This window comes from Aquila chrysaetos, chromosome 11, assembly GCF_900496995.4.
Source record: "Aquila chrysaetos chrysaetos chromosome 11, bAquChr1.4, whole genome shotgun sequence".
NCBI classification, from domain to species: Eukaryota; Metazoa; Chordata; class Aves; order Accipitriformes; family Accipitridae; genus Aquila; species Aquila chrysaetos.
This window is the reverse complement of record NC_044014.1, coordinates 10,997,220-11,024,136: the sequence shown is the minus strand read 5'-3', so window position 1 is coordinate 11,024,136 and position 26,917 is coordinate 10,997,220. Positions and strand designations below refer to the sequence as shown.

General features: G+C 37.9%; 1 protein-coding gene across 4 annotated transcripts in view; it reads left to right on the top strand.

Annotated features, from left to right (window-relative positions):
* The window catches only part of VTI1A (vesicle transport through interaction with t-SNAREs 1A), a 276,222-nt gene that overhangs the window by 4,194 nt on the left and 245,111 nt on the right, over positions 1 to 26,917 (top strand). For all 4 annotated transcript variants that reach the window (XM_030031577.2, XM_030031578.2, XM_030031575.2 and 1 more), the window contains exons 2-3: positions 4,257 to 4,315; positions 10,035 to 10,145. In XM_030031577.2, coding sequence (XP_029887437.1) covers positions 4,257 to 4,315; positions 10,035 to 10,145 — 170 coding nt within the window. The remainder of the gene's footprint in view (positions 1 to 4,256; positions 4,316 to 10,034; positions 10,146 to 26,917) is intronic.

Sequence of the window (26,917 nt, the reverse complement as noted above, 5' to 3'; positions counted from 1 at the left end):
AGCAATGAGACTGTTCAGTCTTGGTTCAGACATTTTTAATCTCTTCATTCGTTGTGAGATCAAACCAGTGCTGTGTTATCTTTCTACACTTGTAGGCAGATTTTTGCCTTTCTGTGACTGCTGTATGTTGGGAGACAAAAGAGTGACTAATGCAAATGCAAAGCCGAAAGAACTGAGGAGAATGTAGTAAAAGCTTGTTTCTTTTAAGAAAGTGATACAACCTTGTGTACAAACACAGAATGGATTTCTTTGTTTGCAATCTTTACCCAGAGGAAAGAAACAGTTTTGTTTCCAGTCTTTATATTTATCCGTATTTTGTCAGTTTGACCAGTTAAATTATACAAGCTACGTGCAATATTTTCTGTAGGACATTCTGTCTGGCAATGTGGAGATAAAAATTCTATTCTAAATTTAGACATATTTGATGGAGCATTGTTTTTTATTTTCTTTAAAGGATATCATCAATTCTGAATTAAGAAAAAAGTTATAAAAACCCCTTTTCATTATTTCATATGATGGAAGTGTATTTAAGGAAATGATCAAGTAGGCAGATTGAAAACTACTAAGATGCAGTGGAGTAATACAGTTAGTAATATGAGGATCTTTAATTGGATTGTAACTTGTTTGTCCTGATCTACTAGATTAGTAGCAAGCTTCTCTTACTCTGAGTAACTCCCTCTGACCTCATCTGTCGTTTCCGAGCAAGTCATCCTGTGGATATTGTGCCCTCCTTTCTATGGGGGTTCTGACTGTGAAATAAGTTGTTTCCTTAGCTTAACCGTGGCAGTAAAACTGAAAGTAAATGGTTTGAAAACCATTCCAGCAAGTGCTTTCTGATTGACAGTGTTGTAGCAGTTCATGCTTTGTTGCTGATATCAACAACAGGCCTAGAGGTATTGGCACTCCTGCAGGCAAGTGGCTCCCGGCAGCATGCTCCCACCAGGATTTTACATGGATGCGGCTAGAGGAAGAGAGGAGAGCAAAACCAAGTGGGTGATACTTTGGTAAGCTTGCTTTTCCTTACCAAAGTGACCCTGCTGGATCCTGCCACCCCTTCTTGCTCTGGGGACTACATGGTATTGTGTGCCCTAGAGGATCAGCAGTTGCAACAAGTTCAGCTGCTTTCCTGGAAATCCGTGAAAATATTGCTCCAAAGCTGCAGTGCCGGGATGTTGCCATGGGCCTGCTCGCACATCTGTATTTGAAGGAACAACAAAGGCCTCTTGTCAGTAGGCCTCGCTCCCAGCAGTTGCTCTGGTCACCAGCTGGGTGATGACGTATTGATAAATCTGGGACAATGTTAAAATGCAACTCTGGAGTTGGGTTAAAGTTTAATTAACTAAACCATTGAAGATCATTTGAATAGCTCCTCAATTTTATAGGAGCAGTTTCAGCCAGACCTCCTTGTGTACTAATGGGTTTTCCCTACCAAAGGTCTGTAGCTTAATATCTCTGTGGGTAGGTAAGATCTTACTGGTAGGTGGAGTGCTAGGTAATTTTTGTAATCACAATTACACACAGAATTTGTACAGCATGAATTATCTTCCCCCAAACCTCAACTTTATATCCCTAAATTTCAGCTTACTTAATGTGCATGGAAATTGTAATCCAGTAAAACTCAGGGAAATACTGAAATTGCTATAGTACATTTATTTTATGCTGCTATATTTTTAAATTTTATTTCACCTTCAATAAAATGGTATTGTGTGTTTCATATCTTACATTGTTTTTCCTTTTGTCCATCGTCATCTTGCCCGCCTCCAAATGAAGGAAAGAAGAGAGGTGTTTTGGGATGCTGGGTAGGAAAATTGAAATGTGCAGGCAAACAAGCGGCAGATTCTCTTTTCTTTTGGGTTTAGTTATGTTAGGAAGATAAAACACTAACCATTATGTTTTCTGGCCATAATGAGAACCTGGTGGGGAATTAAAGACAGACATTGCTAGCAGAGAAGTAAAAGTGCTGCACAGAAATAAGCATTTCCTACATCTGCTGTAGTAGAATCCGCCAGATGTGGCAGTGTGAATTCCAGATTTGCAAGAAAGGTGCTGTTTTTCCATGGCTTTAGCTTTGTAGAGAGGATTACTTGATGAAATTCTGGGCCTCTTTCAAGGTTAAGAAGGGAAACTGGAAGGACTTAGAGGTGAGCTCTAACTTTTAATTTGTGGGAGGATTTAAGTGCCTCCTTATCACTTGTGTCACTGGCAGAGTTGCCTTTACTCAGAGGGCTTCAGTGTTCTTCGAGATGGTATTCTGCCTATGTTTTGCCAGAAGTAGTGTTGTTCAGTTCTTACTGCTGCCACCCAGAAACACCTTGATTTGTTAATATAGGATATAGTGGAGTCAGAGCCTGAGACAGTCTCAACTTTAGGTGAACCTCATCAGCACTGGACCACTTGCTTATCCAGTTCAATCTCTGAAGGAGTCTTTGCTGCCTCTCCAGTTGGCTGTAACACGTTCTTGCAAACTCCGGCTTCTCCGAGAGGAATTTTCCGCTAGTGAAGGATCTCAGACTATAGTCTTGGTTTTGGACTGTAAATGAATTACCCACATGTTCTACAATACTATAGGAGCTTCTTCGGTGATAACTCGGTGCATGTAATTTGTTCTTGTGAATCTGCCATATGCGGGACGGTGTATCCTCAGAAGTCAGCTGGTTATTTGCAAAAATCTCTGCATTATCTTAAACATGACTTGCTTAAGCTGGGGATGTTTCACCAAAAACTCTGTAGCAATACAGTCCTTTCAGAGGTAGTTCTGTTGCTTTTAAAGAAGGTTGTTTTAAGGGCACATTTTACTTTATGTGGCAAAAATTCTGGTTTTGGTTGCTACCTCAGCATCCCTAATTCCTGCCTGTGGCACTAAGCCTGCTTAAAAATAAAGCATTTCAGCCTGTGAGAGGCTAAATTATGTACATTTAATAAAGGGGTTCCCTCTTGAAATTCAGTAGCTTGTGGCATGCAGAGGATCAAAGATCATCACATTGTCCCTTTTGGTCTTTAATTTGTCAATTTTATGATACAAAGACATCATGTGGAAGAGAAGCAAAGGAATTCAGGCTAAAAAAGAAAACTGTGAAGTTTGAAGATACACAATAAAGTCTCTTGTGCCAACGTAGACGTATCCATAGTGATCTCTGAGGAGCAATGACTGGACATACTTTTGTGCAATTCACTTTTTATCAGGCAAACCACCAGCACAGAGGTCTCATGATGCTTTTGGTTTCAAACAAACAGTGGTATAAAGGGTTGTATGTGCAGAGTTTTGCTGTTAACTTCATTGAGACAATGGGTGGATTTACAGTCTGAAGGATGGAAGATTTGGCCATGAGAAGGGCACAAGGTGATGCAAAAGGCAACGGAAATTGAAGTACTATTGAAGCCCCTGAATGCCCACAGTAATTATGCAATGTGGGGACTTTTTATTAACCAGTGACTGAATATTCCTCAGCAAGTCCCCTTTCGTGCTGTAACAAACCAAGTGGTCAAGCAGTTGGAATATTTGGCAGATGTGACACTGAATCTCAGTTAATATTGGATTCTCTGCCTGAGAAGGGATGGTTAGAGGCAGGTCGAAAGTCAGACATGCTCTCTATAGCTGGGATATAGACTTGTTGGGGAACCTGGCAGATGATGATTGGTACATATAGCTTATAACTGATTTTAATTTTTTAAAATTTTCATCTTTTATTACTAGTTCAAATTTTTACTGCTGCTAAAAGACAGTGGTTTTCTTGTAGTTCCCACGGCATTTCATTTTGTTTCTGTTGAAGCAAAAGAAATGGTTCTAGACCCAGCCTAGGAGCAGGGGAATAGAAACCTCATTTTTCTTCAGTACCTGGATTCATTGTAAGTGGGATGCTTGGTTTTGTGCATCTCATATTTTGCAAATAAATAGGATAAGCCTTTGTTCTTAAACCATGTTTTTTTTTCCATTTGGAGTAAGTATGTGCCTTTTCTTGCATTTGTGTACACCCAGCAAGTGCCTGCTGAGGCATAACTCCTACACCTGGAGCAGCTGTAATTGCTTTCCTAACTAGCAAATGCTGCATAACAAAGCAGAAGACTTCAAGGATTCTCCAGTCTCTTTTGTTTGTTTTTTTTTAATTACTAATGTGGGTATCACAGTGCATGATGATGTCACACAGAATAAATCCCTTGAGTCAGTTTTAACTGATACATATAAGCTTTTGAAATTATATGTTTTTCTTCCATGGCAAGAGCACAATTATATTGGTATTTTCACAATTCTATTTCAGATGAGAAGAAGCAGATGGTTGCAAATGTTGAGAAACAGCTCGAAGAAGCAAGGGAACTGGTACGTTCTGGCTTTTCATATGTTAACTGCAAATTCCTAGGGAAAATAATAGGATCATTAGTGGTAACGTTTAACACACATGAGGCCCTAGAAATACTTAACAATAATATGTTAGAAAATGAAATAATATTTTTGAAATAGTTCTTATTTGAGGATATGAAATACCGAAGGGAAGTGTATCCTTTTTTAATCTTGTGATAAGCGATTTAGGGTTTGCATTATTGCTGTAAGCTATTACAGGCTGCTACAGGCTTTGAGTTGTGGATTAGGTCTTTTACTTTAGGAGTTGAATTAAATATTTACACACCCGGACTGTTCATTTTTTTCTTGTAAGACCCATGCATCTACTGGATTTAATCTGTCTGATTGTGTTGTAGACCAGTAGATACTTTTTTTCTCTTTTATAGAATCATAGAATCATTTAGGTTGGAAAAGATCTTCAAGATCATCGAGTCCAACCATCATCCATGCCCACTAAACCAGGTTATTGAGTACCCCGTCTACGCGCTTTTTGAGTGCCTCCAGGGATGGTGACTCAACCACTTCCCTGGGCAGCCTGTTCCAATACCTGACAACCCTCTCAGTAAAGAAATTTTTCCTAATATCCAACCTAAATCTCCCTTGCCGCAACTTGAGGCCATTTCCTCTCGTCCTATCTCCAGCCACCTGACAGAAGAGACCAGCACCCACCTCACTACAGCCTCCTCTCAGGTAGTTGTAGAGAGCAATAAGGTCTCCCTTCAGCCTCCTTTTCTCCAGGCTAAACAACCCCAGATCCCTCAGCCGCTCCTCGTAAGACTTGTGCTCCAGGCCCCTCACCACCTTCGTTGCCCTTCTCTGAACACGCTCCAGCAACTCAATGTCTTTCCTGTAGTGAGGGGCCCAAAACTGAATAAAAAAACTTAGCAAGTGAGGCATAAAGATATTTAGTTGTTTGAGGTCAAGGGGGCAATGATAGTGTGGGTTAGTGATCCAAGAAGAGTATATATGTTAACTAAGCATTAGTTAGTGGTTTGCACTGACAGAAGAAAGCAATATGGGTTAAGCAACTGTGACTTTTTTTTTTTTTTTATTTTGTTCCCATTGCAGCCTGTTATGTCCTCCATCTGGATGGCGTATAAAAGTAAAAGTTTTGTAGATGTGGAGTGTCCTGGTTTCAGCTGGGATAGAGTTAATTGTCTTCCTAGTAGCTGGTACGGTGCTATGTTTTGAGTTCTGTATGAGAAGAATGTTGATAACACTGATGTTTTCAGTTGTTGCTAAGTAGTGTTTAGTCTAAAGTCAAGAATTTTTCAGCTTCTCATGCCCAGCCAGCAAGAAGGCTGTAAGGGCACAAGAAGTTGGGAGGGGACACAGCCAGGGCAGCTGACCCAAAGTGGCCAAAGGGGTATTCCAGACCATGTGACGTCACATCTAGTATATAAACTGGGGGGAGTGGGGACGGGGAATCACCGCTCGGGGACTAACTGGGTGTCAATCGGCAGGTGATGAGCAATTGCACTGCGCATCATTTGTACATTGCAATCCTTTTATTATTGCTGTTGTCATTTTATTAGTATTATCATTATCATTATTGGTTTCTTCTTTTCTGTTCTATTAAACCGTTCTTATCTCAACCCACGAGTTTTACTTCTTTTCCCGATTTTCTCCCCCATCCCACTGGGTGGGGGGGAGTGAGTGAGCGGCTGCGTGGTGCTTAGTTGCTGGCTGGGGTTAAACCACGACATGGAGTAACTGAGCAAAGGTGTTGGTGACAGTTGAAACTGACTTCTTCCCACAAGGCCAATAGTTCCTTGCCTGAAGTTGCTTTTGTTTATTGCTTGCAAGTGAGTTTGTCTATCTAGTGTCAGAAATATAATCTGACTGTTAGAATAGGGAAAGGAAATTAGTTGTCCTAGCCTGAAAGTTCATATAATTGAGCAGCTTGAATCAATGATTTGGTTACTAACTAAACAGTAGTACTGAAATTCACTTTTTTTAAGTGGCATAGAAAGAAAAAGGTCTCTAGAGTGTTTGTTGACATACCTGGTGCTTTTGGTTTAAGAATTAAATGAGTCTTGTAGACCAGAGCATTGGAATAGCATCCAAGAAAGCTGGATCTTGGGATGACTCCTTGCAGGTTTACCCGGTGAGGATGGCAAGGCACCTAACCTCTCTGATTTGGTATTCTCAGTGAGAATCATGTAAAATTACTGTCCCATCTCATGAGGATGTTCTGAAGATATATTAAGGCCTTTTGGGCACTTTCATATTTAAACAGCTGAAAGAAAGTAAAATCTAGAAATGTTTTTCATCTCCTTTTCACTAACTTGACATGGCAAAAAAGCATAGCAGTACAGGGAAATTGTAGTATGGGTGGTCTGATGAAAAATCATTCAAATTTGGTTTTCTATTCAAAGTTAGATTGGATGGAGCAGAAATTGAGTTAATGGCTCATTACTTCTTATGTCAGAAACAGATCATCTAAATTTGTATTTATTATAAGATTAAAAAGTAAATCCTGTATCTGTACTTTTATCCTAATGATGATCTTCATTTAATGTACTGGCTTTTCTTTCACGCTTTTGTTTTAGATCTTGTTGCTAATGCTGCTAGACAGGTGCTTAATTCAATTATTGGCTTTAAGCAATTACCTAACATGTTTGTGATTAATGTCAAGGCTTGGGTTTAAAAATCAATTTGAACAAACCTGCTAATAACAGAACTGATTAAAAAGATCCTCTTTTAAACTGAAGGCTACAGTAGAAAATCAAAACAAACCTAATTCCTTGCTACTGATAGTTTTCATACATTGGTTTGCTTCATTGTCTTGTATAGTCAGAGCTGGGTTTAGCTGATTTTGTTTTATTTCTTACTTGGCTAGGAATTAACACTCTCATGTATGATAAATATTATTGTAGAGATAATTTATTTACATTGACTAACCATTGATTGTTTTAAAACACTGTCTGCTTTGTTTGGGTAAAATCACTAGTGTAATTGATTCGATCTATGTGCAGAACTGACACCAAAACTTTCAGACTCTCAGGCTGCCTTTTCAAGCCAGCGCTGTTGAGTAAGAGATCTCTGGAGAGAAATCCTGTCGTTCTACATCCTGTGTGGAGTATCTGAATGTTATTTTTAACAGGTTTTTAAGAAAGGTGAATGTTGTGATAACCTTAGGGAAATTCTTTGAGTATAAAATCCAGCATGTGCTAGAAGAGCTGGAATTAGCATTTTTGAGTGAAATTGTACTTTTAAGAAGAAAAAACTGTCTGTGTGTTATTTGCCTTTATGTTTTATGAAAGACACATAGCAAAATTGTTGTGTTGCAAATGCTAGGTTATTCTTATCTAGACACCTTTTTTTTTTTAGTATAGGTCTCTCTTTTAGTTCCAGGACTTTAGAATCAGAATAAAACAGCAAAGCTTACAAGTTTCATAAAATGCTAGCAACTGTCCAGAGCAATTTCATATGGAAAAGTTCCTGCGGGAGGGGGAGACTTATTTTGGGGTCTCAATGGACAACATCAGCAGCACTACTTTACTTTGTTGTATTTTGAGTGGAAATACCAGTGGCTGCTCTGCTTTATGCTGTATTTGGTACTGGGAGTGTACTGGGTATTGTTAGGAGCAAAGCTACGAGGTTAAACCCCTGAGGAGCTTTAATGATGGGGCCTGGTTTGTGAATTTGGGCAAGAGTTAGGTGCCAAAATACTCAGCTTCACCACTGTGGTGGCAAGTTTGAACATCAGCAATAACAGAGCTTGTAGGTTTTCTGAAGAAAATTTGAGCTTCTACAGATGTTTTGAGATTTAAGTGCCAGGTTATTTTTAGCTTTAAGTAGAATTTAGCTCTGTTCTTGCTTGTGTATGAAAAATATGGTTTTATGACCAATAATATGAGGCCTGAACGTGAATATGCATGGAATTAGGTTGCATTTAGGTCCACACCCACCTGGACCACTATCTTCTGCATGACTTTGCATGGAAATTTATCAGCCCAGCCACAAAGTGTACCCATTTAATCTCATGACGAAAAAAAAAGGTGTTAAACATTGGTCAGTCTAAATATGCATGCTTCATCATTGTTCCTTGGACCTTACACTCTCTGATACTGACTCTTTAGAAAGAATATTTTGGATTTCATGGACTGTGGTCTGATCCTTGCTGCAAATTCTGTATTCACTGGGAGATGGTTTCATTTTTATATAATAGATAAGAATTGAGTTTTCCTTAAAATATCCTGAGCTTGCATATATAATTATATATATAAAGAGGAATGTTTTCTATGTTTATAGAATATCTGAGATCAAATATATTCAGGTGAAATTGATAAGAAATAATCCATTAATTCCAGCTATCGGTTTCATTTATAATACTACTTTGGAAAGTTAAGCCTGAGCCAAAGAACTGGGTAGAATTAGAAATTGCTTTGTACGTTTCAATTCATTACTGACTATTTAATTAAAGTCTGTTTTACAGTTTATTATTGAATATAATTTTGTATTATCAGAATAGATCAGGCGGAATGACTTTCGAGTATCTGGTAATTCCATTGATTAAATTCAGATGCTTTTCTTATGATATGAAGATGAAATTTCAAAGTGTAAGCAAGCGATTACATAGGAATAAAGTGTAGCTGTCCCTTGTGAAGACCTGTAACCAGTAGCTTGGGACCCTAATTGAAAGCCATCTCTGTTCCCATGCCATATTGCTCAACTGAGATCAGTAGGAGGTGAGTAAATATTGTTTCAGGTGCCTACAGCAACCAAGGAGAGATATTCTTTTATCTTTTTAAAGTAAGTTGCAAAGATTTTAAAGGCAGGTAAGAGATTCTTCAGCTGTGCAAAATAGAATCCCCGAACAGACAGCACCATGTAGAGGAGGCTCTATGACCCAGTGGGCAGGTAATTAGCAGGCAGCTCAGCCCTGGTTTATTACTCCTTTTGATTTTCTGTACCTCTGTGCCGTATTCTTGTGTTTGAGGCTGCTTAGTATTCTACAAGGCAAGAATAAATAGAAAAAGCTTTTGAAAGATGTATTCTATCTCTGACATTTTAATGCATCCAACTGTATGCAAGTTCTTGAATAGTATTGTCATTAAACTCTGAAATTCGGCTGTTTGATATACCTACATACAGATTTGGGATGTAGATTTAGGCAGTCAGTTCAGGCTTTGTAATTCTGCTGAGTAAGCAGTATTTAAAAGAACAAGAATTATTTTATTAAACATAGAGGCTGGTGGTAAATAAAACTTTAAACATGTATATATATGCACACACACACGTATATACACATATACATGTATATATATACACACATATGTTTGTGTTGGTGTGTATAAAAATAAACAAAACACCTTTTTCAGCCAAGGGTTTCCAAACCCACACATCTAGGTGGAGGTAGGCTTTCTTCTGAACTATGCTCATTTACAGGAAGTTATTTAACCTCAGTTTTACTGTTTTCTTTTAATAAAATGTATTCATCACATTTGGAATTGAAATCCAGAAATGTTTGACTAGAATAATTCCTTCTAGGTGTTAACGTCATTAATTTTGTCACTTCTTTGTTGACTTAAGGCTGTGTAAAGATTTTGATGAATTGTTTATATATTGCAGAATAAAAAACATTTTTGTTGATAAAGAAGGAATATTTCGTAGTATTTGTGAACAATTTAGGTAAATACATCCTTGCTTTAACTACCCTTTTGATTTACATGTCTTTATTTTTACTTGCTAGCTTGAGCAGATGGAACTTGAAGTTCGAGAGATCCCACCTCAAAGCCGAGGAATGTACAGCAGTCGAATGAGAAGCTACAAACAAGAAATGGGAAAACTTGAAGCTGATTTCGTGAGTTTTTAACATATTACGTAAAGAAGGCATCTATGAGAATTTTAAAAATATAATAATGCATTTATTCAGGCAACTGAGAGGTTGTTTTTGACTAGTGTGAGACATGAGTTCTGCATGTATCTTGATAAATTTATAGACAAATGACAACCAAACTGGGGAAGAGAAGCTCTTCTTTTTGTAGCAGTCTCATACCAATATTCAAGTTCTAGCCTTCTGTCCCTTTGCCCTGGCTCTGAACTGTTTCTGGGCCATTAAACATTGTGAGTGTTCCTGCTGTAGGAAAAGAGTCAGCTTTTAATCCTAATTCTCAAGGAATGACTGGTAGAACATCAGAATTAATACTTAAGTTGTAACCTAAGTATACCCTGAGTGGAAAATAATGGTTTGTTTAAGAGAGCTTGTAGTGATGTGGGCAGTAACATGAAAAGCAATATAATCTCCAATCCATGGAATTTTTGAATGTAGTTTCTCTCATGTGCACTTCATTTCTTAGTCTCTGTGATTTCTTTTCCATTGCACTTAGATTCTTCTTGGCTTTTGTACAAATTGGTTATAAATACTACATTTTTCAAGTAATGGTTGCAAACTAACAAGATTCCCTTGTCTAGGGGCTTCTGCTACAGTTATCGGTCCTTTTTTGTGACTAGGACTTGCACTGAAGAGATTTACACAGAGACAAAACTGTTTCCTCTAAAACACTGAAAAAGTTCAAAGGGATTGCAAAGTGTAGGAAAATGCTGTGTTAACTGGCAGCAGCTCAGTTCCTCCAGGGTAGGGAGAAAGAAATAACTAGTGGCAGTATTTTTCATTCACTGGAGAACTGTGAATTTTCTCAGGTTGCTGGCAGCAGTTTATTCCTTCAGGGGCGGGGAGTCAATGTTTATACCTGCAGCCAGGAAACCCAGCTGACTGTCACTCCTCTGTGCTTCTGCCAAGTTGAGGAGTTGCACAAAAATGTGTTAGTTAGAAGATGGTTGCAATTTTGTAAAGTTTGAGGAATGTTAGGATAAAAAGACTAGCATCAAAATTTTGAGACAATCTCATGCTGTTCCCCTATAGGAAGTGTGCATGGCCCTACTGGCTAAACAGTGGCTTCCAAGAGAGAGCAATTTCTGGACCAATGGTGAATGCTGTTTATCTTCTCAGATGTGGGAGAATTCGCTATCAGCGTATATTTGTTGCTGGCATGTTTCTCTATGTGGGCAGACGGGGGAATTGGTACTTCCATATTCCCAGGCAATAGGGAATGGGAGAGTTCAGAACTGGACACTCTTTATGGAAGAGGACAAATGAGCATGTGTGGAAGAAATGCATTAGAGCACTAGGAGTTACGTGATTGAAAGAACATAAGTTTGTGCTCAGAGTGAAGGAGCAAAAACAACATGAGAAAGAGAAAGGAACAGATTGTAATAATGGGAAAAAAAACAACAGCCCAAAACCCAAGGACGGCATTTAGCAGAAGATCAAGCAAAGAAAGTTGAGTGGAGGATGGAGTGAAGTACTGAAAGAAAACAACAGCTATGCTTGGAAAAATCTCAGTTATCTAGAAAATAGTGTTACAACTAAATTCCCTACATAATTCCAGTTTCTAAGTACTAACATTTTTCTAAGTTTGTATGTGAGGGTTTGAGACTCTTTTTGGATTATTCTTCAGTCAAATAGCAACTTGTTGGAAACTATCTAACAAAATGATTCAGTTGTGAGTTCAAAGACGGAAGACGAGGAAGGAAAGGAAATGTTATTTTGACTTTATAAGCTGCAGGGCTGCTGAAGGTAGGAAGTTGAAAATATTTGCTGAAATGAAAGTGCTTTTGAGTGTTCTGCCTGAATATTGTCCTGAATGAGTTGTGACCTGTTTGACTGTAAGCAAAGCATATAGAGTTTATGTAAGAGCTTTAGTAGACCTTTAGGGAAAGCAGATCTAAGTACTTTTAAAATGAATTCAGTTTTATAGATGAAGGGAAACACTTAACTGGAAATGATACTGGCAATTTTGGGTTATGATCAGCTTACAGGTTTGCTGGTCAAAGTTCTCGGCTCTTCCAAAAGACACGCAGATGTGAGCTTGCAAAGTTAAGTGTTGTTCTTTATAAATGGAGTTGGAATCTCAGCTGGATCCCACTGTATTTGGCTAGGCCTTTCTTTCTGTGTGAAGTAGTGTGTGCACTGAGCAGAGGACATTTCTCAATCATCTTGTGTGTGTTTCATTTTAAAGAAATCATGTCTGTGAAACGAATTGCAAAAATTATATACCACAGTATACAGTCTTTTTCATTAAGTTCTATATTTCAGACATGAAGTGAATGCAGAACTGGCTCTGGTAGTTTTGTTTTATATTCATCATAATGAACATGACTTTTGATCTTGTGGTTGTTTGTATGCCTTATAGAATCTTGAAAATTTGCCCTCTCCCAAGCAGTTATGGAAAACAGCAGCACAGCAACATATTTAAAAGTTAGGAGAAGGAAACGTGAGGTATGTGGACTGTCCACTCTTTACTTGCAGGATGGACAACATTAAGGTTTATTTGTGACATGTAATATCTAATTGGTGAGTTTATTTGGTCTTGGACAGTATGTGTAATAATGACAAAACACTGACTATCACTTTAATATTATTTACTACATGCTGTGGCATCTTAATGAATATATAGTGGTTTTTTCTTATGCACTTTACTATGCCAGAAGTATTTTTCAGAATATACAGCTTTAAGCTTGGTTAAGCTGTACTTTGAAAAGTTACTCCAAACATGGCTTGTTAACTTTGTAATCAAATAGGAACAAATTGCAAATAGGAGATTTATTTCCCCTGATTGCTAATCCTTGTTATCTTGACTCATGCCTGCAGTCAGTTATCAGTGCTCTGCAGTCCAGAGGCGTGTGTGGAGGCAATGACATCTACCCCATGCACTGTGTTGCACATGGGTAGTTGGTAACCCACTAATTGCATTAAAACATGTCTGAGGAGAAAAAGTCACCTCGCTCCATCTTGGCCTTCCCTCTTGGAGAGGAACAGTGGTAATGAAAAAAAGAATAGCTCAATTTTGTCATTAAAAGTACTCAGAATAGCACTGTGAATACTGCTGGGGAAAATTAACAAAGCAAGCATTGCACCTCAAGTTAGGGCAGCAGCGGTTTCTGATGCTTGCCTCAGTGCTGTGCAGTCTTTCATGGGGAGCAGATGCCTGGGGAGAAATGTAAGAATAGAGCAAGCATAAAGTGATACTTGTTTGCAAAAAAGCTATATACACCTCGAAAGGCTAAGTTTCAGGCTTGCTTACTGTGTGTGATAAACGTATCAAACCAGAATAAAATTGTTAAACCTTACGCTGTCTTTTTTTAACTTGCAGATTTAAATCTTGGTTTCATTATTTTATTTTCAATAGTATATACCAGTACAGCATTTTTATAGCGGGGTTTCGTTCCTGTTGTCATGAAAGCTGTAGTCCCAACCGTGCGGTGGCTCTGGGGCTCCTGCAGGGACCAGGCTTGCTGGGTTGCAGAGACTGTGGTAATGGCTCTATCTTGTGGCCCGAAGTGGAGTTGCAGACCACGTACTTGGTGCTTTCTGGGTTGATGAAGGTCTTGGGATCACCTGCTAAAGAGTTCCTGAGTTTTAAAGCAATCTTCCTACGAGCAGGTCTTTTCCCTGCACCTACCGATGCACCATTATGTGTTTTAAGCTTGTATTTTTTTTTTCGACAATTTCAGATGTAGAATGTCCATGGTGACTGCCTGCATGAAGTAAGTTCTGAATGCAAAAAAAAGATTTATATTTTATTGTAGTCTTTTAAGTACATGGACTATAGGTATTGTTTATTTTTTCAAATACAGTATTTTTTGTTAATTGTTACCTGAAAATAGCCAGTGATCCTTAAACAGTGGGGATATACAGTGGCAAAAGGCTTTCCAGATTTTATAAACATGCTTTGACCTGAATCTATCCCAGTTCATGTGAAACTGAAACTACATAAACTTAGCAAATGTGTGGTTATCTGCTAGCATTTGTATTCACCCCGGGGGTTCCATGAACTGGCTCAACGTCAGGGCACCATAAAAAAGGAAAAAAAAAGTGGGCATTTTCCTGAAAAGCTTACAGCTGAAGCATGAGGCATTCAAATAAATGAGGAAATATAAAAATCCAGTAAGACCATATTACACAGTAATATTCCTATTACAAAAATGAGTACTACACAATCAGTGCTGAAAGTGGGATGGGTGTATTCAACAAGAAAAATAGCCATCAAATAAAGAAAGCGACATAGGAACTGTTCCTATTCTGTCATGGCAGCACAGAGGCAAATTTTACAGGTAGCAATTGTTATCAGTCCAAGAGACAGTACTCTTTCCTTTTAAAGACTCAGGATTAGTACTGATTTTGGTTAGTCTCACCTTCAACTTAAAAGCAAAAAAAAAATAGGGGGAGAAGTCATAGATACATAGACAGATACATTGTACAAAACTTGACTAAACATTTAAGCGTTTTTGGCATTTTACAATAGCTTCAGTTCAGTCAATAGTGAAGGTACATATTCACATTTCATACCTCCTACAGGTTCTGTTTAAGATCATTGTTAAAATGGCAACTGCTGTTAAGCTTTAAAAACATTTAAGGAGGTAAGCAATAGAATTTCATTTGATAAAGTTAGCTCTTTTGTGTGATGCTGAAGTACCACCTCAGTCCAGAAGCTCACCTGAACAACTGCTACAGCTGTGTCAGTTATATTCTGGCTGCTTTTTGCAAATACTGCTACCCTTTTTTCAGGTTCAGTCACCTACCCAGACGGATACTCATGTGGCTATAAGCATAATGAATGACATTTGTCAAATGACAAGTTAGTGGCTTGTATCTTTATGGCCAGAGTCTTCCCTAGCTTTCCAGTTTGAGCTAAAAGTTTAGAGACTCAACTGTTGGTGCTGGATTATTTTGACTTATAAAAAAAAACATTATTGCTTTATAGTTACAAATTCATAAACTGTGTGGGACAGATGTGTACATCTTTGTAGTTGTATCCCAATGACGTTATTAAAACCAGGGAACCCACCATGTGCACACATCATGTATGAACGTGTACCCTGCACGGGCAGGCACGCATGCCTGTAGTGAAAACCTGATCTTGTTGACAAATTTGAAACTTTTGAAATCAGATTAGTTTTCATTATGTGAGTAGTACAGCTCTTTTGAACAGGGCTGTGGAGGATTTGTTTTAATGCACACGAGATTGAACTGATTAAGTTTCAGAGGAAAGAATTTGAAATACCTGACCATGTATTTTGGCAGTCTAATTTTGAGAAAGCATTTTGTGAACAAAAGTTCCTTCACTGTGCCGTTTTTTTAGATACTGTCGCCTTCTTGAGATAAGTAATCAGTCCTCTACACTGTACTCAAACTGCTCTGTACAGAGGTGCTTTTTTTTTTTCCTCTGTTCCTTTTCTAATAACTTTTGATCCAGTATTTGTCTGATTGGCTGCTGCTGAACATTAGGCCAACTTCTTTTCTATAGAGGCAAATTCCACATTGTCTTCAGTTTGTTTTTACTTGTGTCCCCACCTTGGCGGGTTTGTGGTAGAAGAAGGTGGAGGCATTTGACATTTTGCAATGACTTTATTTATAATACTGCTATTTTAAATGGGGAAAAAGTGATACAGGAAAGCATGTGTTTTTTTTGTTTTGTTTTGTTTTTTTGGTTTTTTTTTTTTGTTTTTTTTGTTTGTTTTTTTGTTTTTTTTTTTTTTTTTTTTTTTTTGTTTTTTGTTTTTTTTTTTTGTTTTTGTTTGGTAACATTCAAGGCCTAAACTGAGTTTCTGATGAAGGATTAAGAGGTGGTATAACTTAGATCCCCTGTAGAAAACTTGCCCTAATTTATTTACATCTTAAGAATTTTTTTATAGTTTTGTGTGGAAGTATGGAGAAGGAAGGAAATTTAAGTCACCATGGAATTTAATAGTGATAATGTGCTTTTCCTTAGAGGAAAGTATGAAAGACGGGAGTTAACGTGCTTAATTTGTAATTAACCTAAGGGGTTATGATAGTCTTAACTGAGACTCCTGAGAGGCCAGACCAGTGAAGCACACCTTACCTCCTGGGTTTTATAAATCTGTAAGCATTGCTTACAAAGAATCCTCCCATGTTTGACCAGTCAGATGCATCTCATAACACAATGTCTGAAGAGAATATGCTGGGTAAGGGCAACCAAGCAGCAAATTTTTAATGTCAATAAAATTAATTCCTCTCAGCTGACTTCACCTTGATACTCCTAGGAAATTCTGTGTGTCTCTCTCCAGAGATGTTGCTCATCTGTTAACACATAGGGATAAGACTGGTGAGTTTTGTGGCATGCTGTTTGTTGGGTCCTTCAGCAAGTCAGTGACTGTTACGGTTGAGGTGATGCACATGATTTTAAGAAAAACCAGTTTGTGGAGCACTAGACTTGGCTGAGTGATTACAAATAAAAGTGCATTCAGGAAGTGATTTGGTGAGTCTGATAATTCTTGTGTCTGGCTGGGGGCTATGAATGAAAGGCATGCTGACTCATACAGTGAACTGTAAGCATTCATGCCTCTTTCTTTCCTTTCTCCCTTCACACACAAAAAGTTTCTGTATTAAATGAAGCTGAAAAGTGGTCTATGACAGAATGAAATCCTTCTGTAAAATATGTTTTAAGGCATGTAATAGAAATCCAGCATGACATCCGCTCTGCCTTTTTCACTGAACATGCTTTCTCACCTGGCAGTTGTTAGACATGTCTGGATGCCAGCCCTCATCAGCCTTTCCCAGGTAGAGAACTACCATTTCGCTATTTACCATGTAATTTGTTCTTATGTTAAAGCTTCTACTTCTCAAAGTAGTAGAATTAAATCTGTTTGCTGTTCTTCCTAGCAGATAGTGGAAGAAGCAATGTCTGCCCAAAATTACCTCTAGCCAGCTGCTGAGTAAAGTGACTTCATATATAGAAGGTGAATGCTGGTTTTTGGGGGGCAGAAGGAGGAAGGCTTTAATGTTTCCCACTTTCTTGGTGGTTTCTTATTTCAGTCAAGTGATACTCCCCTGCCTGTTACGCAAAAAGAAGCAAGCTGTCAATGTCCTGCTTTTGATAGGAGCAGTAATAAAGGTTCTACGTTGGAACATAGGTGTGGGATACAATGACGAATAAAACAGAACAGAGCGTATCTCACTCTCCCTTCATTGTATTGCTCATCTGCACTCATATAAGTAGAAGTTTGATTTGGTTTCTATCATGAGTTAGAAACATAAAGATTTCAAGAAAAAACAGCAGACAAGCTGAGCAAAAAATCTGATCATTTTAACATGCTTGCTTTTCAGACTAGAACTGCACTCTCAAGTTCCTTTATGTGTTGTTACTCTTTTTTTTTTTCCCAGCTAGAGCGAGGCTAACTTGTGTTTGACTGCAAAATAGGGAGAGACATGTGCTACTGATAAAGCAAAAAAATAGGGAGAAAGTACTGTTTTGGCAGTGGAAGGATTAATTATAGCCCTTTTCGGATTTCTTGATTTGTTTGTTCAGGGAATGACACTAGATGGCACTGTTTGTTTGCAAAGCAAGTCCTTTCTTTTTCTCCCCCCCCCCCTTCTTTTTTTTCCCCCTGTTTCTTTTTTTTCTTTTTTTGCTTTGGTAGTAACTGAAATTACTGTTTCATGAATAAAATATTTCTGGTGGGATTTGCATTTCTATATTGGCTGAAGATACTGTGTTGAATGTTTTATTAACCAGCCCAGTGCAACTGTCAGCCTATTAAAGAGATCCAATGGACCCTGTTTAGCTAAATAAACTAAATAAATCCAATTCGTCAAATTGTGTTCCTGGCTGTTTATTTTCCATTCTTTTGATGTACAGTTTATTTTAAGTTAAAGCCACATAGTTTTAAAAATTAATGTGAAAATAGAATTTAGTGTTTGAAACATGAGGAGACTAATTGCCATGGTCAAAAATAGCTTTCCTTCATGGTGAAGCTGCTGTCTGGTAAATGGTGAACTTTTTATTGGTGACTGATTAACTGTCCCATGTCAAAAATTAGTTTGGCAAATGTGTGGTTAATGGCTTTTTTTTGCCTGCTTGTTGGGTTCCACTGCTTTCATGAAATGAAACTTGAAATATAAGCACTGCTGTTAAAAGTAGCTATTTCTACCCAACTTCAAGAGATTTGTGCTTCATCTTGATATTTTCTCAATCAGAATTCAAGGAGAAATTTTTATATGATCATTACATATTAAACGCTTGTTGAAATTCCGATTGCATCATAGGCAAATATTAGAACATAAAAAAATCTCTTTGCATAACTGAATATATTGTATGTCTGGTTCTCAAACAGCTGTCAAACATTACAAATAATAGCATTCATTATATTCTGCTAGTACAAATAATATTTTAGTTACCTTGTTTTTTTGCTGAAAACCTTTGCCATAGAATAGCAGGAGACAGGCTATAAATTTATGGTAATGTTATTGGCATAGTAAAAATTCTTCTGTACCAGTTAAAAATTCCTGTAAATGCGAATATATTCTAGATTTGTTAATAAGCGAAATGAAGAACAGTGATGGATGTATTCTCTCTTTCTTTCTAATGCTTTCCATAGTGCTGCTTTAGTGATGTTATGTGTTAACTTCTGTGTGTGTTACAAGAAATTGAAGTTGCCAAGTATCATGTTTTGCATAGTTTTATTTTTATGATCTTGGGTTTCCAAAAGTGGAATACTGAAATTTAGTGCAATAGAAGAACAGTTTGGTTAAATTCTGTTTCTGGCTTGTCTCTCAAGAGATCTGCTATGTTAGTATGAATTTGATAATGTCAGGGATTCTTAAGGAAAATCATTCAATCAGTTCATTCTATCTTTTTCTCTTACAAATTACAGTTGAATTTAACCGAAATTGTAAATTTTTGTTCCTGCCCCTCCCCCAAACTCTAACCCAAGAACAAAGTAGATATAGAGGCAGATGTCTTCAGTGTTGGATAGAGTGCTATTTCATTGTGTAGGCAGACTTCATTTGTCCTGAAAAATATTAAATTTATTCAATATTTACAAGTTGATAATATTTAAAAATGCTATTTAAGAACTAAACCACACAATGTTTTTCTCACTGATAAAAGCTTCCCATTTTGTGCTCTAAGCTGGCTATTTTTAACATACTAGTAGCAAACACAGAAGGAACTTTATGGTTCTTTATAACTGGTTAGCACAGGTAAAAGGAGACGCACTTTTACAGCAGTGGAGATGTTTTGTATCTGGCTTAAGACTTAGTGAGGAAGGAATACAAAGCAAAAAAATGCAGCTGGAAGTGTATTAGAATGATTCCCCCTCCCGCCTTGTAATGTTTTTTACTGTGGGAAGCATATGGAAAAAGTGTGAATATCTCTGTTCTTTTGTTTGGTAACTTTTTATTTGTATTCTGCAATCATTTAGTAGTCACTCCCAAGTACAGTCAGCTTCCCTTAAAGCTGCTGTACAAACCACAACAAAAAGTGGTTCTTGGCCACAAAGTCTATTTAAGCTTGCTGTTCTTACTCAGCTGGGGAGGAAATCCCTGCAAAGGCTAGAGGATCTGTAAGTTGTACATTTGACAATTTAATGCTTGTATACATTTATAATAAGTGGATCAAATACAGCACCTCCCTTACTTTTCATTTGCTTTTTATAAACTGCCTTTAGGGTTCCAGTGCTAGAAAAATAAGCCTTTTCCAATATTTAATAAACACTACAGAGGTTTCACTCCTAAAAGAGCTGATCAATGAAAATTAGAGTAGAAATATAAGGAACAGATAGTAAAAAGGAATATAGCAGGTGGCTTCTGGGATCAGTAGTAGATCAGAGTAATTTTTCCTGCTATAGCAACATTTAACCATTTCTGATGGGCTTAATGAAAAATGGGTTTTGCTAGCTAAATATTTGGTGCCTGGTGTATAAAGAGAAAGAAATTGGGGAGTGTGTGTGCAGGCTCTGCATATTTCCCATTGAGTGGCACTTGTGCTTACTTTCTGAATCCCCACAAGTTTCCAACATGTCCTTAGTTTTTGGGGTTTTTTGGGGGTTTTTTTCAGAGAAATTAAGACTAGAATGAGTAAGGGTAGTGTTTGCCAATGTACCCTCCCGTTCAGCATAGAAATGTGTTAGGTAGGCTTTTGGAAAACACTGAATTGCAATTGCAGACTTTGCACCTGTTCACTAAAGACTCACATGTGAATTCTGGCAAGTCAACAGCTTGTATTGTGTTTGGTGGGTCTTGGCTTGGGCTGTAGATAGAAAATGCTCTTGCATTATGAAGACAGCACCTTCCTTTCCACTGATTTGTGAGTAGAAGACTTTGAGCCATTATTAAATTGAACTGTAACCTTTGCAAGGCTGTATCACCAACCAGGAAAAAAGTGGTATTTAATATTTGATTTGAGAGAGAATAATGGCATTAATATCAAAGCAAATTCTCTTATTTCAAAATTTGAAAAGTAACTTTCCATAATGATGGTTGATATTTTGGGTCGTGTAACTGCAAATATTTTGACATGGGGATCCCTATTTGTAGAGTGTCTAGCACAAAAGGTTTCTCAAACATGAGTACAGCTCTTTGGCACTGTGATAGCAAGTATTAACTAAATAGAAATATGCAAAGAACTGAGTTGTTATGTTGATGTGTTTCTTGTGATTATTTTTGTTTTGTTTGTTTAAGAAATATAGGTTAGTTTCAATACTATGGATTGTTCCACTAGCAGCTGTCTTTGAAACTACAGATTTTCGTCTGTTATAATTTTTAGCATCCTTAAAAAAGGACCGAGAAGTATTTATCTAGGATTAATGTGGTTGGGAGTAAAACTAATAATGCTAAGATGGGGTCTTAACTATAGTTCTAGGATTATTTTTTTTTTATTAAAAAAATGTTTGATTTGTAATGACTGACTAAGTGACCACGTGATTTCCTCTTCTTTCTGCCCAGTCTTCAGGAGAAATCAGACTCTGCGGTTCAGTTGTGTAAGCTTCCCACAAAGTTAGTTCAGTCAACTAAATCAAGGTAAAAAGTTACAGCAAGGTCAGGATTACGTTAGGGCTGCTAACCTGAATCGCTTTCCCAGCCTTTTTAAACCCTTAGTGCTCCTTTTGTCTTTTTCCTCACCTTCTGTCATGTTGTCCTCCTGTTAGATCTTTATTTCAGTTGAAGGCACCTAGGCTGCATCTTTCTTCTGACCCATACTTGGAGTCAGTTTCAAATGTGTTATTAAGGTCCCCTTTTTCCATTCATGAGCTATATGTCCAGCATTCAGGAATGCAGATTGGTGGCTCAGCACTTGTGCCCTGTAGAGATCTTGATTTAAAATGCATTAATTTTAGAATGAGCATAAGGAAAATTTGCTCCTCTCCCTTCCCATTTTCACTTTTCTTTTTCTGCTTCTCTTTCTGGGACAAATTTTGAAAGTTTTCACTTTTATATTCTACCTAAAAAGTACTGTGTTGCTAAGGTCATCTGCTGAGTTCCCTTCTCTCATATAGGACCAGTTTGCAAACCATTTGTATGTTTTAAGAAATGTCTTAGCTGAGGACTTTTCTCCCACCTGGGGCTTCACGTACAGTGGTGGGGTTTGGTTTGGCAGTACTATGATTTTGAAGTGAATCCCCCAGTTTTCCTCACTGCACGTGAGTCTGAATAGGATTGCTTTTTTGAAGAAAATGAACTGGAAACTCCATTTCAGGTGTGTACCAAACACAGAAATAAGGGTCTGAACTAAAGACTGGTATTTTAGACAGCTTTGAACCATGTTGAAGTGAGGATGTTTGGTCTAAGAACTGGGCTAAATCTATTCTGTGATAAAACGTGAAAACACGTACACTGCAGAAACAATAGTGGAAAAACTCCAAGATGGTACCTGTTCTGATGTAGTTAAATGTATCCTTTTGGAGCAAGTCTATCTTTTGAGGTCCGTCCTTCCTTTGTGGAAGATTTGGGCCCTTTGGAAATTTCCATTCCCCTTCTCATACCATATTTCAAACAAAAGAAACCAGGGTGCGTCCTTCTGTAGCCTGAAATCTGGTTATTAGTAAATTTGGACTACTTCCATTTTTGAAAATTGTCTTTTCAATGGGTTTGAATAGTATGTAAAGATCACTTATGGTGGATCATGTGTCAATTCTTTCACCTAGTTGTCATTTGAACAGAAAACCAAAGCCTCTGGTTTTCCATCATATCCAATGCACTTTCAAGGTCTTGAGCATTAAATTTCTGATACCAACAAAGGATTAGTAGCTGATACTTATGATATTCCATATCTGGCTCCCCAACTGTACTCACTGCATTTGTGATTTTGATGTAAAAGTAACATGAGTTAGTAAAATTCCTGTTATCTAAGCAACAGGAGATCCAAATCAGGTCTTCAAGTGCATGTTCAACATGTCTGGTGGATTCTAAGAAATCACTATCCTTATCCCTGCCAGGTAAGTTTTACAGAATAGTTAAGAGGCTGTGGCATGCCATACTTCTTGATGTCCATAGTATCAAATCCTAGTATCAGCTTGGTTGTATAATAGTAAAATTCTTCTCCCTGTCCTATGCTGAGGTGTAGAGTGGGACTTGCTGAGGAAAAGAAAACCCTCTTCCAGCAAGGAGAGATGCTGTCAGCAAACAGTCCATTCTCTATTCGCCCCCCCCCCCCCCCCCCCCCCCCCCCTAAAGTCTTCTGTGCTACTGGCTGTAATTTGGCCAGGGTTTGGCTTGGGCAGGAGTGTTTGAACTAATGGAGTTTATCCTTGCATTCAGATAAATAAGGGTTTTTTTTTTTTTCCCCTATAGAGCAAGCTGTTGCAGTCTGTCTGGAATGAATCACTGATGAAGTGTTTGGCTGTGTAGTGGTGGGCGGGATGAAATTCTTGAAATGAGGCTGTACTGCCCTCTGTTACATTTTTTGGGGGAAATATCAAGAAAGAAGTGAGAATAGGTTGTCCTTCTGACATAATAAACAAAGAAGGTGGACCTTTGATAGCAGCAATCCTCTTGAGGCAGTTGAATCAAGCACCTTCTGTAGAAAGTGGAAACAAATGTATTGCTTTGCTCAACTTGAGAGTTGTATTCGAAGTTTGTTGTGCCTTATATTTTAACTTTTATGCAGGCTTAGTATATTTTAGATCAGAAGAAGAAATCTTTGGTGTGTGTTTAAATACAAGTGAACAAATTTGTGTGTTTGTGGTTTTTTTTTAACATTAAACAAAGCCCTTTCCCCTGCCCAAACCAGTCAAAATGGAATTCAGATTCTCCAAGAATTATACTCTGTCTGTAAACTTCACTGTTGGACACATCACTTCAAAAATAGCCATATGAAGAAAAATGTGTGATGCACTTATTGACAGAAAAAAGCCAATAAATCCAATTTGATTCAGGAAGCTGAGAAATATTTTAATAACTTTTTGACGTTTTCCTGTAGTCCTTATTTACCTTATCAATAGTTATGGTGACATATGATTGTCAACTTTTTATATTAAACCAAACTAATAAATTAAACATGTTGTGTTTATACCTGATGAAAGCTGACGTTTTGGAAAGGTGTTAAAATATACTGACAGGTCTTGTTCATAAACTCCTTTGGTATAAATATGTAGATGACATCTTTAGATATTGTTTGTACATAGGCTGATAGGCAGGAAATGTTGACAACGTAACAAATGCAAATGTCAACCCCACAATTTAACCTTTCTGTGTAGGAAAAGATGTTAGTTTTAAGTTACATGTATCTTTTAACTTTATTTTCAAAGTTTTTTTTGAGCCTGTTATCATTGCTGTTTCATGTGCCACTGAAAGTAACGCTGCAATAAGAAAGATTTGCACTTAAGAGCTTTTCTCTGTGGTGTTCCTACTTAAATGACTACAGCTGAGAGGGTGTTTTTTCTTCTAATTCTTTTTATTTTTCATGTTCGCCTAGTACCTTCTGAATCTTTCTGCAATATCACCTGTTCGTTCCTGACTTGCCAATGATTCAGGGCTTGTAAGTGTGACTCAAGGGCAGTAAACCAGTAAAACTATTTTAAAATGTTAGAGCGGTTTATTATAACAACAGATATATGGCCTTGGCTTTAACCCAGATCAGGGTTGCTTCATATGCAGAATATTTCTGACTTGACCCTGGTCTCTTCCGTGGTGACGTCAATCCACTGTGTGTTATCTGCTTGGCTTTTTTTCTGCATCCTCCGCAAGCTGCAGTTAACATCAAATCTTGCAAAAGTTATGCCCAGTTTCGGGTGGTCAGGGCCCTGCGGGCACCAATAGCCCTTAACAGCCCTGAGCAGCCTCCCCAACCCGCCCATGGCCCCCAGGCCCCCATTTCAGGGCCATCAGTCCCCGCTCCAGGGATGCTGTGGGATGCTGCTCTCCAGCTCCCCATGGCCCTGCCCGGCCGTGGTCCTTGCTGAGCTGGACCGTGATAAAATGCTGGCCTGAACTTGCCGGTGTTGGGAGCTGTGTAGCTCTGCCACATGTCCCAAGGGACCTGTAAGTTCCCTGTCCTCGGTCTTTCTGACTTTTAAAACTACTTGATCCAAACTTCTCCAGTAATGCTTTTTTATCGTGCACCTAGGCACACCTGCCTGCGGTCTAGTGTCTGGGCGAGCAATGCAGGGTCTTTTGTGTACCAGCATGGAGAACTTCTGGTGGGATTTCATAGTGCTGACTTAGAGCATGCTTTGAAGTATCGCGTATCTTGCACTGCTTTCAGAATGGGAATGCCCATTTTGATCCTTATAGCTGCAAGCAGAGTTCCTACTGAAGCCTGTAGCCTGTCTGAATTATGTGTCTCAATTTCCCATTTTAGTCTCGTTGAGGGGCTTTCAGAAGAAAAACTTGCTGCACTTTCATGTTGTCCTCTTTCTGTCACCCAGACTTTTCACTCTGTCTTTTGGTGACCGATTTCACAACTAAAATGAACTTTTCCATAATGTCCTTGCTGCTGCTTCATGCGAGTCTTCATTTACTACAACTGAAAGTGAACTGGTAGTTTGGAAATGTGTTGGTAGATGTTTCATGATGTTTCACACAACTCTTAGGCTGGAAGCTCCAAGAACGAGGGAGTGGTTTGAATATTGACTCTAATAGCTAAAGATGTATCCGTGAATCTCATCGAGGAAAATCCACCCTTTCCTCACACCGCGTCAAACGTTCTGTACTCCGTGTGTCAGATAGAGGGGTTAAGCAGAAGTTTGGGAAGGGATGATTGGTGTTAATTGGTTTGTGATGCTAAGCTGTTGGAGTTAAAGCTGTTGATGTTGTGGCAGGAATTAAAACTTGCTAAATTTTGATAGTGGTAGAGCAACTTACTACTGTTTGTTTTTGTTTTTATCTTGTTGTAAATGAGTTAAAGGATGCCCACAGTCACAGCTGGACCCCTGTTATAAATAAAAACAAAAACGTACCAGCGGTTTTGGTGTTCTCAGAGTGCCTACAGAGGTAGTTAATGAAAGTCAAAGTAATGGGAGGTTGGTGCAGGCATATAAAATTTAATAGTTTTGGAAGGCTTCAGGTTTATTAAAAATAACTCTTTTCCAGAATAATTAACTACTTTCACTTGGTATTGAATCAATCAGCCAATTAGCGCAGTCCTGTTTTGTATCGTGGAAACTTTGGTAGCACATTAATGAACACCAACCTTTCGAGCGGAGATATTTCTGCAGTTAGACTGACTTATGTATTACTTAAAGGTAGCTCTCAAGAGCATTTTTCAGCTGTATATTGTTTTCTTTTTGTTAGTGAGATGGACAGATTTGGGATGTACATCTGTGATACTGCATAATTGACAGAAAACCCTCTGGTATTTGACTGTCCAAAGAACATGAAAGGTATACTTTACTTTGCAACAATCATATTCTGTCAGCTGGTTGCATTGACTTTCTGAAACAGTTGGAGAAAATTGATAAGACTTAATGTAAATGAAACTGTTACATTTGATATTTACCTCATGTTACCTCCCTGTGATACCAAGCAGTTCCCAATCGTGCAGTAAGTGTGTTTTGCATGATTCTTATTCCAAATTTTTCCCTGGGGAAATCACTGGAAGTTGTGGGACAAAGCTCTTTCATGTGCTGTTTAACCACCATTGACTTAGTTTCCTGAGTTATCTAACTAGATGGCTTCATTAATCCACTTCCTTTATACAGACTATAAATTGCTGCCTTATATCAGTAGAACTGGCCTTTTTTTTTTCTGAAAAAAAAGAAAAACCAAACCAACTTTCCTTTCTAAACTGTTATTTGGGAACATAGTTTTGAGATTCCCAATGACTCTGGCAGAGCCTGGGCAGCGTATCTGCAGTGTACTTTTGGAAGTTGCCTTTAATTAGCATTCTGGCTCTTTAGCTTTATTTAGCGGCTTTTCTGCTCAGTGTAATACCAGCTCTTTTTCTTCCCCTAGGTTTTTTTTGTTGTGCATTTCCTGCTTAACAGAATGTTTGTTTAAGTAGATATAAGTGAAGTGAATTTCCTGAAAGTTACTCATTGGGGAAATTGAAATGAAATTTTAAAATATCATTAGGAATGCAAACAATAAATTCTTTCATTTGCTGTAGGCGTCTTTAGGTTGGAATGACTAGAAAAGGTTCTGGTTAATTAGAAGTAATTTGTTAGAAACCTGAATCCTTTTTTTTTTATTTCCTAGATTAAAACTCAGTTCCCAGCTGGATGCTTATAAGTGCAGGAAATGTAATTGTGAGATGATTAACTGCAAAAAGATGGATAATTGGAGTTCATATGATATGTCAAATATGGCTAAACCAAAAGGTTTTCTGCATGTTGAAA